The 19,089-nt window shown below is 38.6% G+C and overlaps 1 protein-coding gene across 1 annotated transcript in view; it reads right to left on the reverse strand.

Moving 5' to 3' along the window:
• Positions 1 to 19,089, reverse strand: part of scube2 (signal peptide, CUB domain, EGF-like 2) — a 116,687-nt gene that overhangs the window by 46,037 nt on the left and 51,561 nt on the right. The window contains exons 5-9 of the mRNA XM_067993514.1: positions 15,446 to 15,571; positions 14,744 to 14,860; positions 11,658 to 11,747; positions 2,572 to 2,688; positions 513 to 635 (exon numbers count right to left, since the gene is read on the reverse strand). Of these exons, the coding sequence (XP_067849615.1) occupies positions 513 to 635; positions 2,572 to 2,688; positions 11,658 to 11,747; positions 14,744 to 14,860; positions 15,446 to 15,571 (573 nt within the window). The remainder of the gene's footprint in view (positions 1 to 512; positions 636 to 2,571; positions 2,689 to 11,657; positions 11,748 to 14,743; positions 14,861 to 15,445; positions 15,572 to 19,089) is intronic.

A 19,089-nucleotide genomic window follows, 5' to 3' on the forward strand; every position in this document is an offset into this window, starting at 1 on the left:
CAGTATTCTTAAAAATAAACAAAACCTTATGATATCTATAGTCTTCTGGACCAAACCCTGAGCAATATATAAGCCCAAAATACAACCCACCTATTTTACTGTACATACAGTTCAGCTTAAATTATATTTTCAGCCTATTCATAGATGACTGTATGATGCCAGCATTTAATGTTGCCATTATTTTTAGTTTCACAAAATTAGTATTTCTTCAACTGACTTTACATAGCTTTGAATTTATTTTTTCGTAGACAACCCCTATGCTTGTCGGTAGTAAGCAAAGCTGAAGTGCTCTGTAATTATTTTTCATGATTGAAAAATGTAGGATAACTCAACTGAAGCCAAGCTTGGGTTTTAAAGCATTATATATATCAATTCTTAAGGGATAATCATTGTATGCACATAAACTGCATAAAGACCTTAACCTTTGATAGTTATCTCGAGATACATACCGTTGGTCTGGAAAACCTAGGAAGCAGATTATTTGAATAATCCTAAACATTTTTTAAACCAACCTTGGCAGGTTCTTTCATCTGTTAAAAGTTTGTAGCCTTTCTTGCAGCTGCAGTCAAAACTGCCAATTGTATTCTTACAGAAGTGATCACAATCACCATTATTAATCAGGCATTCATCAATGTCTGCAAGACAATTGAAGACCATAAGTACTTTTACATCTAATGTCTTTGTTAAGCCATTTGAGAAAAGCCATTTGAAGTGATACATTTTGGAAGATGAATAAGAGTGAAGAAATACACGAAATGGAGTAGAAGAAGAGAGAAACTTAGAGATTCAGATACGCAAATATTAAAAATTGTGAGGACAAGTTGATAAAGCTGTTTTTTTTTAAAAAGCATTTGGGATCATTGGTTTTATAAGGGTATAGAGTACAATAGCAATGGGGTAATGCCAAACCTACACAACAGTAAGAATATTGAGTCCAGTTTTGGTTGCCTTACTTTAGAACAAGGAAAGGGTACAGAGGAGATTTAAGTAAGATGGTACCAGCGATAAGGCTTTAGTTATGAGAACAGACTGGAAAAATTAGGGCTCTTTATATTAGAACAGAGAAGGTTAAGAGGAGATCTGATAGAGATGTTTAAAATTATGAGATTTCCTAAGGTAAATCGGTAAGTCAACAACTAGAGGGCCTGAATATATGATTATCAAAAGTGCATAGGAACAGGAGTAGGCCAAGTTCCCCACATTGAACTCCATCTGCCATGGATTTACCCACTCACTTAGACTGTCTATGTCCCTTGTAACTTTCTACTCCCCTCTACACAACTTACTGTGCCACCTACAAACTTGAATATAGAACTATCTTTTCCTCCATCCAAGTCATCAATATATATGGTGAAAAGCTGAGGCCCAAGTACAGATCCCTGGGGAACACCACTTGTAACATCCTGCCAATCAAAGAACAAACCTTTTATCCCTACTCTCTGTCTCCTACCTCCCAACCAATTACTAACCCATGTCACAGGGTTATCTCTCAATTCCATGCGCTCTCATTTTTGCTAATAATCTCTTGTGTGGAACCTTATCAAATGCCTTCTGGAAGTCCATATGGACAACATCAATATGCACTCCTAACCACCATGCTAGTGACCTCCTCAAAAAATCAACTAGATTAGTCAAATATGACCTACCCTTCATAAATCTATGCTGATTCGCTTTGATCAACTGTTACCTGTCCAAGTGCTCGGTCTCTGTGATGATATATTCCAGTAACTTCCCCCCCCTTGATGTTAAATTGAAAGGTCTGTGGTTACCTGGTTTTTCCCTCCTTCCTTAAATAATGGAGTGACAATTGCAATTTTCCAGTTCAAAGGCACAATTTCTACATCTCGCTTTGGAAAATTATGACTAACACATCTGCAATTTCCTCACCTATTCCTAGGAATATACTGGGGTGGATATTTGTGTATCTTAAGGCCCGTTATTTTCTCCTTATATTAAACAATGGTCAAGGTTAGAAGATTTTTTTAATGTATATATATACACACACGGGGGGTTATTAGGATTTGGAACATCCCAGAATCCGTAATAGCTTTTAAAAGGGAAGTAGATAAATATTCCCAAAATTTTTTTATAGGGTATGGCAAAAGGGCAGGAAAATGGGACGAAGTGCACAGCTCTTTAAGAAAGCCAGCACAGATACAATGGGCTGAGTGGCCCATTCTATGATTCTATGAAGTAGGAGTTACAATCTATGCACAAAGTAGATACAATTTGCCTGCCTAAATACATGCATCACCAAAACTGTGATATGTGTATTTTACCCAAACTACCACACTTTAATATTTAAGGGGCTCCACATTCTTATGTAGTACTGTCACAGATGACTATAATTACGTATCACAAAACTAACGCACTCTATTTAATAAACAAACTTATTTTAACAGAAATATGAAAACGTAACTGAATAAATAGGGCATATATCACCACAAAAAGTTAAATTAAAAAAATAAGAATCTAACAGATTAAATAAAGTAAAAATATTAAAAACTGTAGTATTTTAAATATGTCAAATAATTTAGTACATATAGAAGTGATTGAAAGTTGATATCTGACCTTTACAAGTCTTTCCATCTGGTTGCAGTGTGAATCCTACAGGACAGCTGCACCGGACACCAGTAGAGGTGTCTTTGCAGGTACGATCACAGCCCCCATTGTTAACTGCACATGTTTCTGTAGATAGCGGGAAAATTACTTGCTATCAATTTCTATTCCTGTATTTTTACTATTTGAATTCTTCAAAAAAAATCATAATGAGCTTAATGGGCTAGATTTTACAGCCAATCATAGTAAATTTGACCCAAAATAGCCCACAGTTGTTAATTTATGAAAGGAAGAAGCACCGTGTGATACTTTTAAATATTCCTCACCTTAATGAAAAAAACAATCCAAAGACATTCAAATATTATCACACTGGAGTTAAATAAGGTCAATTATCAGTTAATATGACATTATATACATTTTTCTGTCCATTATTTCAACATCTGTAACATCATCAAAATCCTTTTAAGAACAATTCTTTTCTCTTTTTGGTGAATGTTTTTGCTCACCAAAGTGAGTGGTATCTGAAGAGCAGAATATTTTTCCAACAACTATCAACATACAGCATTCGCAGATCAAGTGCAGAATGGGTTAGAGGCGAATTAAAGTTACCCCTACTGTGCCCAACACCATATTCCAGAAGAGCATCCCTATTATATCAATGTGAATTCTTCAATTTCCCACACTGACAGACAGCAGCATCTATCTGTGTGGACTCTCTGTGCAAGCTTACCAATTTAATAGTGATTTGTACCGGATCATGGACAGTTTTAAGCTGTTGATTCATGGCTACTCTGGAATTAGACTGTCCAAACTCATTTCATTTAGTACCTTAATAGCCATCAGAAAGTGGAGACCTTTATCCCATTAGTCTTGGTTGGATTCACACTTGGGTCAGAGAGATGAAAGGATCGCTAACACACCAAGTGATCCCATCTGTACACAATGAATTGTTTAATATACAGGCCAAAAGTTCAGAGTGCTTGCTTCCTTATCCAATGGTTAGGTACAAGATCAGCTGTCCCCTGTGAATAATTTATTTGCAAAATGAAATAGTATTTAGCACTTGGTATTGATGTTAGGAGGGAGTTACACTAGTTCTTGGCCAAGCCACAAGGTGATGTGCCCTTATTATTTTAAAAGGTCCTATTTTAGGGGTAGGGGAAACAAAACTGTTAGAACAACCAATCATAAAGCAGCATTTAGGTCAGCGTTCAGGTGCTTGGATTGCCTGGGCACAAGAAATATCAGAAAATCAGGTGGTTTGGAGCACACTTCTTTAACGAAACACATCCAATTTTCCTTCCATTAAATTAAATGGAAGGAAAATCAGGTGAGTTCCTTTCCAAGTGTACGCTCCAACCCACCCAATTTCTGACATCCGTTGCACCCAGGCAAATCAGACCTGGGAAAATCTCCCCTTAAAAACCATGTTTTGTTTGTTTTGCTGTAAGGTAGCTGTTATAACATCTTTAAATGTTCTGCATGTAGAATCATAGAATCGTTACAGCACAGAAGGAGGCCATTCAGCCCATGCCAGCTCTTTGTAAAAGCAATCCAGTTAGTCCCATTCCCCCGCTCTTTCCCTGTAGCCCTGCAAATTTTTTCCGTTCATATATTTATCCAATTCCCTTTTGAAAGCCATGACTGAATCTGCTTCCACCACCCTTTCAGACAGTGCATTCCAGATCGTAACTACTCGCCGCGTAAAAAAGTCTTTCCTCACGTCGCCTTCGGTTCTTTTGCCAATCACCTTAAATCTGTGTCCTCTGGTTTTTGACCTTTCCGTCAATGGGAACAGTTTCTCTATATTTACTTTATCGAAACCCTTCATGATTTTGAACACCTCTATCAAATCTCCTGTCAACCTTCTCTGCTCTAAGGAGAACAACCCCAGCATTTCCAGTCAATCCATGTAACTGAAGTCCCTCATCCCGGGAACCATTCCAGTAAATCTTTTCTGCACCCTCTCTAAGGCCTTCAAATCATTTCCAAAGTGCGGTGCCCAGAATTGGATACAATACTCCAGTTGTGGCCAAAGCATTGTTTTATAAAAGTTCATCATAACTTCCTTGCTTTTGTGCTCTATGCCTCTATTTATAAAGCCTAGGATCCCAAATGCTTTCTTAACCGCTTTCTCAGCCTGTCCTGCCACCTTCAAAGATTTGTGCACATATACCCCCACCTCTCTGTTCCTGCACCCCCTTTAGAATTATACCATTTAGTTTATATTGCCTCTCCTCATTCTTCCTGCCAAAATGTATCACTTCATACTTCTCTGCATTAAATTATATCTGCCATGTGTCCGCCCATTCCACCAGCCTGTCTACGTCCTCTTGAAGTCTATCACTATCCTCCTCACCATTTACTACACTCCAAAGTTTTGTGTCATCTGCAAATTTTGAAATTATGCCCTGTACACCCAAGTCCAAGTCATTAATATATATATAAAAAAAAGTGGTCCTAGTACCGACCCCTGGAGAACACCACTATATACCTTCCTCCAGCCCGAAAAACAACCGTTCGCCACAACTGTTTCCTGTCACTCAATCAATTTCGTATCCATGCTGCCACTGCCCCTTTTATTCCATGGGTTTCAATTTTGCTGACAAGCCTATTATGTGCCACTTTATCAAACGCCTTTTGAAAGTTCATATACATATCAACCGCATTGCCCTCATCAAAAACTCAATCAAGTTAGTGATGTGATTACATTTTCTACCATAACTATCAAAGAGAATTAGGTATACTGAGCAACAGTCTGTTATGGACACAAAGCAAATAGACTACCCAACTTTTGGTGCAACAGCCAATCTTTTTTGAATGAAGGTATATGCCATATACCATGGGCAATGTGAGTAATAACATGAAGGGAAAAAAAACCTTTCAAAACTCAAGTGAACTTCCCTTAGCACATGGAGCATATTCACAAGGAGACGGACAGCAGCACTTGCATCTGAAGTGCCCCCATCATATCGTAAAGCTGTACTACAGATGGCTAAAATGTCCCTAAACTATCTGAAAATTTAAAATGCACATATCTGTTGCTGTACTCTGGAGTTACACCTTTCACCCTGCAGCAGCATTCATAGAGTTTTTACAAACTGCATTCGAAATGGGTATGAAGCCATGGACTCTGGATTGGCTGGCAAAATGATGACAATTAAGTCACTTGGAACTCTATATAGCTTAAAGGCTGACTGAGACACTCAGGCAATTTGTGTTTGCCCAAAATGAGTGATATTTGCTTCTGCAAATTTATGTCTCAGAGTGTTACGGAGAAGTCTCATCATTGGCCCTTCCTGATCCTTAGAGGGTTTGGCAGGTCAGTCTTGAGGGAATGGCCTATGTTGGCTTTAAACTTATCAGCCAACATCTGGGTCTGGACCAACAGAACTACATATTTAGCAGTAATCGTTGCATCAAATTCCACATCTCATTTCTCATCTTCACCTTTTGAGTAAAGGAATTTAGTAAATTGGCTCTTACCTTCCAAAACTTCCTTGGGAGCTGCTGCTGCTATGGCACCACTGGTTTTTAAGGTCTGCTAACCTCCAAGCTCTTATTTAAATTTTGGTACTGAACCCAATAATGAGTATTTCATGTTCTTGTTCCTCTGTTGAATTTGTTCTCACGAGAGGATGAATAGTCTCTAAACTCTGACTTGTCTTGAACATTTTGTGGCCAGAGGAGGTTATATAAAATGATCAGAACAATCTCGAAAACCGAAGGAGAATTTTGTATTTACACAAATAATAAAACAACGATGTTATCTTTTGCAGGGCTTGTTTTGCTGCCATTCTACCACAACCCAAGATTGCACCTGATGGTGGGGAAAAAAAAACTATAAACGATGCCCCTGGAAAGCACTCCTAGAACATGGTAAGAGCTCACATGAGTTCTCGCTTAATAGTGCCTTAAAGGAACAAGCAGCCCCCATGATTTTATCAGTTGCATAACTTCCCTTACCCATGGTAAATTAAGTGCATGAAATAAGAATTAATAAATCCAAAATCAAAAGAAATGTGTCTACACCATCAAAAAAGTTAGAATAGTGAAATTAAGTCATTTATGTTTGAATGGTTTAATAATTAATATAAAGCAGCAAGAATTTAATTCCTTGAATTAAATAAACTAAGTACATTAAAATGCAATAATTAAATTGTCATGTTTTATTTAACTGTACAGATATTTTTAAAAGTAATATTGCTATAGCGATTATATAATTACTGGATGCCTGGAAAATATAAAACACCTAATGTAGTATTTCTTGATTTATTTTAAGAGTTAAAACTAACTACTAACAAAAGCACTAGAAAGGAATTACGCAGAGATTACAGGATTCCCAACTGGAAGCCATGCTTTAAAGGAGTGCAGGTCGGACATGGGGCAACACTGTAGCTCGCGATTCTACGACCCACGCTCCCTGCTGGCTATATTGAATTTACCATTCTGTTAATCATAATTGTCTACTCCATCGGCTGGGAACCTGAACAGGGAGACAGAGGAGGGGGAAACTAGGTTAGAAAGGGAAGAAGCAATAGTGGAAGGCACAGAAAACGAGGGCGAAAAACAAATAGAGCCATAGTGCAAAATAATACTAAAACGACTAGCAATCTTAAAAAGACAAGTCTAAAGGCATTGTGTCTTAATGCACAGAGCTTTCGCAATAAGGTAGATGAATTAACAGCGCAGATAGATATTAACGGGTATGATTTAGTTGCGATTACGGAGACATGGCTGTAGGGTGACCAAGGATGGGACTTGAACATCCAGGGGTATTCAATATTTAGGAAGGACAGGCAAAAAGGGAAAGGAGGTGGGGTAGGTTTGTTAGTAAAGGAGGAAATCAATGCAATAGTGAGGAAGGATATTGGCTCGGAAAATCACGATGTGGAGTCTGTATGGGTGGAGCTAAGAAACACCATGGGGCAGAAAACGTTGTCTATAGGCCCCCAAACAGTAGTGATGTAGGGGAGGGCATTAAACAGGAAATTAGAGACGCATGCAAGAAGGGTACAACTATAATCATGGGTGGCTTTAATTTACATATAGGTTGGTCAAACCATATTAGCAATAATACTGTGGGGGAGGAATTCCTGGAGTGTGTATGTGATGGATTTCTAGACCAATACTTTGAGGAACCAACTAGAGAATAGGCGATCTTAGACTGGATATTGTGCAATGAGAAAGGATTAATTAACAATCTTGTTGTGCAGGGTCCCTTAGGGAAGAGCGACCATAACATGATAGAATTCCTCATTAAGATGGAGAGTGAAGTAGTTGAATCCAAAACTAGGGTCCTGAATCTAAATAAAGGAAATTACAAAAGTATGAGGTGTGAGTTGGCTAGGATAGATTGGGGAACTTTACTAAAAGGGATGACGATGGATAGACAATGGCTAACATTTAAAGAACGTGTGCCGGAATTACAACAATTATTAATTCCTGTCTGGCGCAAAAAGAAAACAGGAAAGGTGGCTCAAACATGGATTACAAAAGAAATTACAGGTAGTATTAGATCCAAAGAGGAGACATATAAAATTGCCAGAAAAAGCGGCAAGCCTGAGGATTGGGAGCAGTTTAGAATTCAGCAAAGGAGGACAAAGAGATTGATTAAGGGGGAAAATAGAGTATGAGAGTAAACTAGCAGGGAACATAAAAACTGACTGTAAAAGCTTCTATGAATATGTCATGAGAAAAAGATTAGTGAAGACAAATGTAGGTCCCTTACAGTCAGAAATGGGGGAAATTATAATGGGGAACAAAGAAATGGCAGAACAATTAAACACATACTTTGGTTCTGTCTTCACAAAGGAGGACACAAATAACCTCCCGGAAATGTTAGGGAACCAAGGGTCTAGTGAGAGGGAGGAACTGAAGGAAACCAGTATTAGTAAAAAAAAAGTGCTAGGGAAATTAATGGGGCTAAAGGCTGACAAATCCCCAGGGCCTGATAATCTACAGAGTACTAAAGGAAGTGGCCCTGGAAATAGTGGATGCATTGGTGGTCATCTTCCAAAATTCTATAGTTTCTGGAACAGTTCCTACAGATTGGAGGGTGACAAATGTAACCCCATTTTTTAAAAAAGGAGGGAGAGAAAAAACAGGTAATTACAGACCAGTTAGCCTAACATCAGTAGTGGGGAAAATGCTAGAGTCTATTATAAAGGATGTGATAACAGAACACTTGGAAGGCATTAACGTGATTGGACAAAGTCAGCATGGGTTTATGAAAGGGAAATCATGCTTAACAAATCTACTGGAGTTTTTTGAGGATGTAACTAGTAGAATAGATAGGGGAGAACCAGTGGATGTGGTGTACTTGGATGTTCAGAAGGCTTTTGATAAGGTCCCACACAAGAGGTTAGTGTGCAAAATTAAAGCACATGGGATTGGGGGGAATATACTGGCATGGATTGAGAAGTGGTTGACAGAAAGGAAACAGAGTAGGAATAAATGGGTCTTTTTCCAGGTGGCAGGCAGTGACTAGTGGGCTACCGCAGGGACCAGTGCTTGGGCCTCAGCTATTCACAATATATATCAATGATTTGGATGAGGGAACTGAATGTAACATTTCCAAGTTTGCAGATGACACAAAGCTGGGGTGGAATGTGAGCTGTGAGGAGGATGCAAAGAGGCTCCAATGTGATTTAGTCAAGTTGGGTGAGTGGGCAAGAACATGGCAGATGCAGTATAACGTGGATAAATGTGAGGTTATCCACTTTGGTTGTAAAAACAGAAAGACAGATTATCTGAATGGTGATAGTTTGGAAAAGGGGAGGTGCAACGAGACCTGGGTGTCCTTGTACAGCAGTCGCTGAAAGCGAGCATTCAGGTGCAGCAAGCAGTATGTTGGCGTTCATTGTAAGAGGATTTGAGTACAGGAGCAGGGATGTCTTATTGCAGTTGTACAGGGCCTTGGTGAGACCACATCTGGAGTATTGCGTACAGTTTTGGTCTCCTTATCTGAGGAAGGATGTCCTTGCCATGGAGGAACTGCAACGAAGTTTTACCAGACTAATTCCTGGGACGGCAGGACTGACGTATGAGGAGAGATTGGGTCGACTAGGCCTATATTCACTGGAGTTTAGAAGAATGAGAGGTGATCTCATCGAAACATATAAAATTCTAACAGGACTAGACAGACTAGATGCAGGGAGGATGTTCCCGATGGCTGGGGAGTCCAGAACCAGGGGTCACAGTCTCAGGAAAGGAGGTATGCCATTTAGGACAGAGATGAGGAGAAATTTCTTCACTCAGAGGGTGGTGAACCTGTGGAATTCTCTACCACAGAAGGCAGTGGAGGCCATGTCAAGAAGGAGATAGATATATTTCTTAATGCTAAAGGGATATGGGGAAAAAGCAGGAACAGGGTACTGAGTTAGACAATCAGCGATGATCATTTTGAATGGCGGTGCAGGCCCAAAGGGCCGAATGGCCAACTCTTGCTCCTGTTTTCTATGATTCTATGATTCACTTTATGAAGCACTGGCTCTAGAATTTGTCACCTGAACTAAGCTTTTGTTTAATTCAGTAGCAATTGATGACAGTATTGTGTGAAGTAAAAATATAAAGCAGATTGTAAGTTAGTTTATGTTAACGTTGTATTTTAAAGACACAATTTATTAATAATGGTCACTGATCTGTGTTGCTGTTTACTAAAAACTCATATCTGCAATATAATTAATCCAGGAAACAATATGCTTCATCTAGGAACATACACTACTTCATAGTTTAGCACAACAAAGTATAGGACGGCATTGGTGGAGCACCAAAACACAAAGAAATGAAAGTGGAAAGGCACACGTTTGATTCACCCATTCTGCTAAGTTCTTGATCTCAGTCACACTGTTGTGGGAAGGTGAGGGAGCGGGGGTGGGGAGTTAGCCAAGCTACATCTCCAAGTGACTGGCTGAAGAGCATTACTGGCTAAAGCACGGGAGCATAATAACTTCTTAACCACAGGCATGCATAGGCCAGTGAGACCTGCACAGGATTGAAAAGAGGAAAAAATAGTGGGATTTCATATCCTCAAAAAACATAAAAGGACAAAGTGTTGAAAAGATTTCCAATAATCTTTGTAAGCAGGTTATTCCAGTGACAAGATACAGGGCATAAAATATTAAGTTACACAGCAGGCTCACCAATAGCAGACGGGTTACAATGGAACACCATCACACTTTCGCTTGATTAGGTATATGTACAAAATTCTCCACATATTATATTTGATAGATGTTACACAGATTTTATGTAAAGAAATATAAGCTGTTTACCTTTCAGCAGTTTGCTCATAAACTTTACATATATTAAGTATTATCCTCTTACCAAACACAGTGCAATCCATCTTCTACATTTAAAATATTGCATTTTCCCCCAATTTTCTCCCCATCTCTCCTGATGGCATTCACTCTTGCTGGGGTACAGTTCCACAGGTACCTGCAGGCCTCCAGTACTTTATCCTAGTGGCCATTCCTCAAGACTTAGTTTAGGCATTGCGTGCTGACAGACTATTCAATCATAGAGGGCACCCCAGTTCAGCCAGATTTTGTCCGTACCCAAATCCACACGCACTCTTTCCAACTGATACCATTCAGCAACAGGAACACTGGCTATTCTTTCCCCTCCCTAGCCCAAGGGCATCAATGTCAATTGCTATATGAGCTGATACAATTAAATTCAGGAGACTGGGGATAAAACCTGGGACCTTCCTGGTCTGTAATGCTCAGTACAATACCTGTCAGTAAAATGAGTGCTTTCACACAGAAAAGCAAAGTACGTCTTGACGTGTTTCTATTCTTTCAATGTGTTTTCAGCATATTTAGTAAGAGATTGAGATTGCAAGTAACATCTTACGGAAACAGCAACATTTACTTGTTAGTATCCATTGCCAAACACTGCAAAGACAATCACATGAGTATTTAGTGTGCAAGGAAGTTAATACAATAATGGTTAAACATTGAAAAGAAACCCATGCACACCAACCCAAGTGACAGTGTGATGACATTTAGATCCAGCAGAGAGAGCTAGGCTTGCAATGAAAAGATAAAGAAAGCAAAAAGAAACAATCAGTGCACTAGAAGCTTTTTATTTTTTTTTACCCATTAGCAGTCGGCGTTTCACCCGCTTGTCCACATCAGTTACTGACGTGGCATTGTATTCAGAGTTCTCAATTGCAGCCTCAGCCTTTTCTATAATACAAGTAAGCACAAAATATATTGCAATTGGTCAGACCAAAGCAGAAAAAATTGCTTTTTTTTCCTCTTTATATGTTGCAGAAAGGCATCTAAACAATGCTTTTCTCTTTATTGCTTTGTCTTCCACACTTTATCAACACCTAGTCTTCCACAGCATTAAAAACAGAAAATACTGGAAATATACAGTAAAGATATTGCAGTTGGGACCACTCTCTTTCAGACACTAACCAACCTACTGTGCATTTCCAGCATTTCCTATTTTTATTCCAGCTTTCCTGGTTTTTCTGTTTTATCTGTGATTTACAGCAGTACATTTTCTTATGTTATTAATTCTGTTTTCCCGAGTACATGTAGAAGCTAGGCTTCCCTTTTCATGGCAGAATAAGAAAGGCTGTAAATGAGTGTTGTCAAAAACACACAACTATGCAAAAAAAAAATCTTAATTTAGAAACAAACAGAAAAAGCATTCAAAAGCAACAGAAAGTGCGATTGAGATTTATTTTTAAAGAAGCAGTCTCTGCAAGCTGAGAAGCAATTCAGTACTGGATAAAGTTGGGCAGCTGGTAACCAACTGGAAACATCTCAATGAAGGAAAAAAGCAAAACAAAATGCATGCAATAAAGTAACTGTTTACTGCAGTGGTGTTTACTGCAGTGCTGGTTGCCTGTTTGTCCAGAATTGATCAAGACAAATATAAAAGCCAGTGTTTTGTTAAATAGCATTGCAGAAAAAAACATTAACCAACAGACAAAATGAAATGGTAACTTTTTAACATGCTTTCAAAATTCTTAACACTATTCTTTAATCATTCGATGTGGTTAAAAAATAGCCAATTTCTAATACAAATCATGCAAGTTCCCGATTTCTAGGTCAAGAAAGTTAGCATCAATATATAGGGAAAGGATAAACTGTTAATGTATCTTTTTTCTGACAGAAGCATGTTTCTGTTAGCTTTTAAGGAGTTAGTTGAAAAAATTAACAGATCTCTTAAAAATATTTCCTTATCATGCATTTGATTAATTAGTCCAAGCAGGAACAAATTACATTATTAGATGAAAACGGACAAACTCCTCTGTGTTCCGTGTGATGGAGTTTGTGCCTCTCTCCAATTCCCCAGTCAGCTAAGAGAAGTCTCAGCTTCTTGTACTCTACATGTACAAATTAGGAGTGTATAAAATGATGGAGCACGGCTGCAATAGAGATCATTACGTTGTGAATGTTTTGATTATTTTTAAGTTCAGTTTGGTTGCAGATAAGACAGGCAATCAGAGTCATCACCAGAGAACAACAGCTTAGAAAGGAGAAAAGGAAATCACAGAGGAAAAGAATTAGTAAGCTTCTTGAACAGGACTGAACAATATCAATGTGAGTTAAGCAAATAAACTCGCATACTTTCTGTTGCATTTGTATCATCAACCTTTGTAAGTAAATGCTAAATGATCTTAATCTTTGAAATATAATGATGTAATGTTTAAAATATTGTTATATCTTTTTGAATAATTTACAGGTCATTAGGACTTATGAAATAAAGGCAGAAAATGCTGGAAATACACAGCCAGCCAGTCAGCATCGCTAAAGAGAAAAGACAGGTTGTGAAATTTCAGAACTCACCAATTCTGATCATGGATACACATCCAAAACATCATAATCAGTCTTTTCTCTTTACAAATGCTGACTGACCTGCTGTGCATTTCTAGCATTTTCTGGGTTTTTTTTCAGATTTCCAACATTTTCAGTTTTTCCTTTTCAATTAGAATTGTTTGAATTAACAATTGAAAACTTTTAAATTCATTACTGCAAAGTAAGATCATGCCAAATCCAAATAAATCTACATATTTTTGCAGACATTAAATCCTAAGCTGTACGAGCATAAAGTTAAATTGGATAAAACTACACTCCTGCCAGCTTTGCAATTTTCCAGCATGCTCAGATTTCTGTCCTCCAACATGACAGTCAGGTAAAATTGTGTGTGTGTGTGTGTGTGTGTGTGTGTGTGTGTGTGTGGGGGGGGGGGGGGGGGGAAGGGAGGGTGGAGAACGATTGAACTTTCCTCAGAACAAGCTGTAGTGCATCAATTGGTAGCCACGTCAGCACTAGATTAGCTTTCACTCGAGAACTGTTTTTTTGACTGGCTTACAGCTCTATTCTATAAGAAAAAGCTTTTTTGGTGGTGGGGGGGGGGTGTTTTGTCTTATAAATTCCAATCACTAACATTTTCAAGTAAATCATTTTTTCATAAAACCAATAAAATCAGCAGCACATTACCAAGATATGGATGCTGATATCAAGCACTGTGAAAAGAACTAATGTGACAGCTGAAAGCAGCACTGAGGTTTATTAGAGGGTACAGCTGCTTAATGTGACATCAAGTATACCAGATAATATTTACCAGAATACAGAGCAAGTAAATACATTGTATTATTTTACATGCAAGCGACAACAAACACAATGCTTCTCACAATAGGTCGTTTTACTTCTTTTAGTCAGCTTATTTATGATTGAAGAAAAACTGATTAATTTCTATTCATTTCAAATAACACTGCTGTATTAAGATAATGGGCTTTAGGTTGTCACCACAGATGGAGCTACAATTACATAAAATAGAAGCTGCTATGACCTATGTCTGAACAGTAACCACTTGTGACCTAAATTAACGTCTCAATCAAAAAAAACCAGACACAGAATACTTTAATCTAGTCCCACAATAGGAAGAGTTATATTTCCTTTTACATTTTCAAGATTTTGATGTAGTTGAATTTGCTTGGCTGAAGTTAACACTAAAAAGTTGGATGAATTTATAAAAGTACAAACATTTACTGTTCAGACAGGAATAAGAGGGTTCCAAATCTTCTGTCAGACCAAACAGCCAAGGACTGTATTATAGGATCTTACTTCAGAATTTAATTTGCTTTTGACTTGCTTCAAGACTTGTGCAAACAGTTCAGAGTATGTAGGAAATATGCCAGGAAGAGCACCATGTTTTCACTTACCAATACAGATTTTCCCATCAGACAGCAAGGCATATTTTTGGTGGCAGCCACAAACAGGTCCATCATCTGTATCATCACAAGTATGATGGCACCCACCATTACCATGATTACATGTTACTAAAAAAAAATTAAACACATCTAAAAGAAACAGCTGATCATTAAATATCACAATCATATTGAACTATTTTAGATACCTTTAAATTTATAAAAGAGAAAAGGACAGGCAATAAATTCAGATTTTTATTGAAATGTTAGGCTCATTCACCAGCCAAACAAATTAATGCCAACGTTCTTGGCATGGCAGATATTTTGTGAGACTCTCAAACTTAGATTTGCATTGGTGAGGCTGTTATGCACATCTTCTTGTGCGGACAGTCCAACTTTTAAATATTTATTTCAAGGATATGCAGTCAGAGTGACTGGTGCACCTATTGTTATCCAAAATCTTCTATTCAGGCACATTCTCAAGGTACATTGGTAAGCAGCAATCCAGCATTTTACATCAATACTGGGATAACCCAGGTTTAAAAATCAAATTTTGTATAAGTGATGCATTTTATACCACAGTCTACTTAAATCAGGGGTCAAATCGGAACACTTAAGGGGAGAAGACAACTTAAGGACAACTGGGATGGCTGAATTTCTTTGTAGTGTTTTCAAATAATATATAATGAAACAGAAAAATGAAAGGAATTTACTTACATATGCATCCCCTCCGATTCCTGGCTAGTTCAAAACCAGGCCTACATTCACATGCTACTCCTCCTTTTGGTGTTTCTCTACAGATGTGGGCACATCCGTGGTCTTTGTTCATGCAGCTCATTCCTTCTGAAGCAGGATAATAGAACAACCAAAAATACAATTCATTAAGAAACCTTGTTCAAAGCAATTGTTTACAGAGGGAAAATGGGCCAATCTAAAAAAAACCTCAAATGAACAGAACCAGACGGTGCGTCAACTCTCACTGTATTCTGTAAAGTTAAAATATTTCCCTTTTTAAAAGTGAGTTACTTTGGGTAAGTGTCAGCGTTGGTTCAGTGGTAGAACTCTCACCTCTGAGTCAGAAGGTTGTGGGTTCCAAAGTCCCACTTCAGGCCTTGAGCACATAATCATGACTGACATGCAGTACTGAGGGAGTGCTGATTGTCCATGGATGCCATCAATTGGGATGAGACAGTAAATTAGGAACTCATTTGCCTGTCAAAGTGGACATTAAAGAGCCCATGGAACTATTCAAAGAAGAGCAGACAATTATTCTGGTGAATCATTCTCCCTCAAACACCAAAGGACTAAGATCCTCCTTGAAACCGACTTCTTTGACCAACCCCTGCTAACATCTTCTTTGGCTTGGCATCCATTTGTTTGATTATTCCTCTGTGAAGTGCCTTGGAATGTTTTTCTAAGTTAAAGGCGCTATATAAATACAAGTTGCTGTTGACTAACCAGTCATTTGTCTAACAGCTTTTTGAGAGATCTTGTGTGCTGTTGTGGTTGCCTAAATTTCAACAGTCACTGCATTCTGAAACTTAATACATTGTATGTTAAGCACTTTGAGGTCTTTCGGAGAGATATGATAAGTTACTATACGTAAGCTTGTTTTTCTTGCTTTTACCTTCTCCATCTTTTTTTTACAATTTCTCTCCCCTCCTTTTTATGAGGCGCTGACCTTGTACTGAGAAATAGTTCCACAGGCACCGGTCACCCTCCTGTTCCTTGCTTAGGTGGCCATTCTTCAAGCAATCAGCAGAAACCCTGACCAGTTTTCCCCTAACCTGGAGGTGCTAAGGCCATTGTAACATCCATTCCACTGCTCCTGTTAAGAACAGCTAACAGCACAGAGCAGCGGGTTAAGCCTGGACCTTCCTGGTCTGTATAGCTCAGCTACTCACTGTCAAGCAGCTGAGTCATCTAGGGAGCTTACATGACATCTTTAAATCATCGTAAGTGATGATTACTACTAATGCGTGACACTCGAAAGATCTGTATATTATAAAAATGACCCAAGAACTGAGTTTAAGGCTGTAACATAATCTTGGAGATCAGAGGACAAGCATTCTATACTTCAGTCTCAAGATTTATGATGTCATCTGAACTTCTTAGTGGAGTAGATCACTCTCACATATCCATTATTCTCGATGTAATTTGTCTCTCTGACAGTTGCAAGCTGTTCACACCAGAGCTATTAATCTGCACGCTGCTGGGATTAAAAGGATACAGAAAACCTGACTCAGCAGGTTTTGACTAAAGGCTGTGACCAATTAAGCTATAAATGAATATGCCACAAGTATTCACTAAACCCTAGCTTTAACATTCTCTCAACCATGTAACACGTAATTCTTAATTGTCAGACAACTATATTACACAGAATTTGGCGTTGAAGCCCCAATTGTACAAAGCTGTACTGATGGCACAGAGCCTTTCTGCTGGTGGGCACAGGTCACAAAATTGGTCACCTCACGTCATGCGCCAAATTTTTCAGAGCACGATTTTCGAGGAACCAAAGTACATAGGAAGGAACATAGGAACAGGAGTAGGCCATTCAGCCCGCTTTGCCATACAATTAGATCATGGCTGATCTGTATCTTAACACCATCTACCGCCTTAATAACTGTGCCTAATAAAAATCTATCCATCTCAGTTAAATTTTCAATTGATCTAACCTCAACAGCTTTTTGGGGGACAGAGTTCCAGATTTCCACTACCCTTTGTGTGAAGAAGCGCTTTCTGACAAAACCCCTGAACAGCCTATCTTTAATTTTAAGGTTATGCACCCCTTGTTCTGGACTCTCCCACCAGAGGAAATAGTTTCTCTCTATTCAATCGAATCTTTTAATCATCTTAAACACTTCAATTAGATCACCCCTTAATCTTTTATATTCAAGGGAATACAAACCTAGTCTATGCAACCTGTCCTCATAATTTAACCCTTTTAGCCCCGGTATCATTCTGGTGAATCTGTGCTGCACCCTCTCCAAGGCCAATATATCCTTCCTGAGGTGTGGTGCCCAGGTGGGGTCTAACCAGAACTCTGTACATGTATAAAATAACTTCCACCCCTTTGTATTCCAGCCCTCGAGATAAAGGCTAACATTCCATTAGCCTTTTAAATTATTTTCTGTATCTGTCCACTAGCTTTTAGTGATTTCTGTACTTGGACCCCTAAATCTCTCTGCTCCTCCACAGTTCCTAGCTTTTCGTCATTTAGAAAATACTCTGCTTTATCTTTCTTAGGTCCAAAGTGAATGACCTCACACTTCCCCACATTGAAAGCCATCTGCTACAGTTTTGCCCATTCACTTAATCTACCAATGTCCCTTTGCAACTTTTTGCTCCCATCTACACTTTTTACTCTGCCACCTAACAGTGCCATCAGCAAACTTAGATATAAGGCTCTCTATTCCTTCATCCAAATCATTTATAAATATAGTGAAAAGCTGTGGCCCCAGTATAGATCCTTGGGGGACACCATTAGTCACACCCTGCCAATTTGAGTACATACCCATTATCCCTACGCTCTGTCTCCTACTCACTAACTTATTCCCTAACCTAGCCAATAGTTTGCCTCCAATTCCATGCACGCTCATTTTTGTTAACTATGTAGGCAGCATTGCAGGCAAATGGAACTGAAATTTTAAAAGTAAAATTGTTGAAATAAGGTCCCATGGTGAATTTCGTGATTTTGGGTGAAATTCCACCCAAATAAAATGGACATCTGAGAACTCAACAGGCCTGGCTTCCATTAGCCTAATTCTTAATGCAAAGCTGCTGTTTCTATGAGCTCTTGTTGAACTGTAGTTTTTTGCCAATAAGCATTTATCAACTACTGTGTTTAACATTTTGCATAACTTTTTTGCCCTGTGCATTTCTGCTTAAGCCTTTAGTTGTTAGGTAAGACTTTCCTGGAGTCTTAGCAATTACTGCTGCATTACAAGTTACAGCAAACAAAGTTGGAACGATGGGAACCCCTTTGTGTGTTCCAATTGCGCTACATGAATTTGATAATGATGATGATTTCATGAAAGGAGAAAATCTACAGGATCAATGATACCTCAGGTAGGATCCACATCAACCATAATGCAGAAATGAACAGGAAGGGTTACCAACTCATAAATGTTCAGATGGTTTCTGACCAGAGAAGTGTGATCCTGCACATTAATGCACATTATCTAAGGAGCACCCACGATGCATTTGTTATGCAGCAGTCCACGGTGCCTGTCTTATTCGAAGGTTACCAAGAGTATTAATGGACGCATGCTGGGAGACCCTTTGCAGCCATGGCTTATGATCCTAATTAGACATCCAACACAACAGAAAAGCACAAATACAATGAGGCCAAGCCAAAATCA

This window comes from Heptranchias perlo, chromosome 12 (genome assembly GCF_035084215.1).
Source record: "Heptranchias perlo isolate sHepPer1 chromosome 12, sHepPer1.hap1, whole genome shotgun sequence".
Classification (NCBI taxonomy): Eukaryota; Metazoa; Chordata; class Chondrichthyes; order Hexanchiformes; family Hexanchidae; genus Heptranchias; species Heptranchias perlo.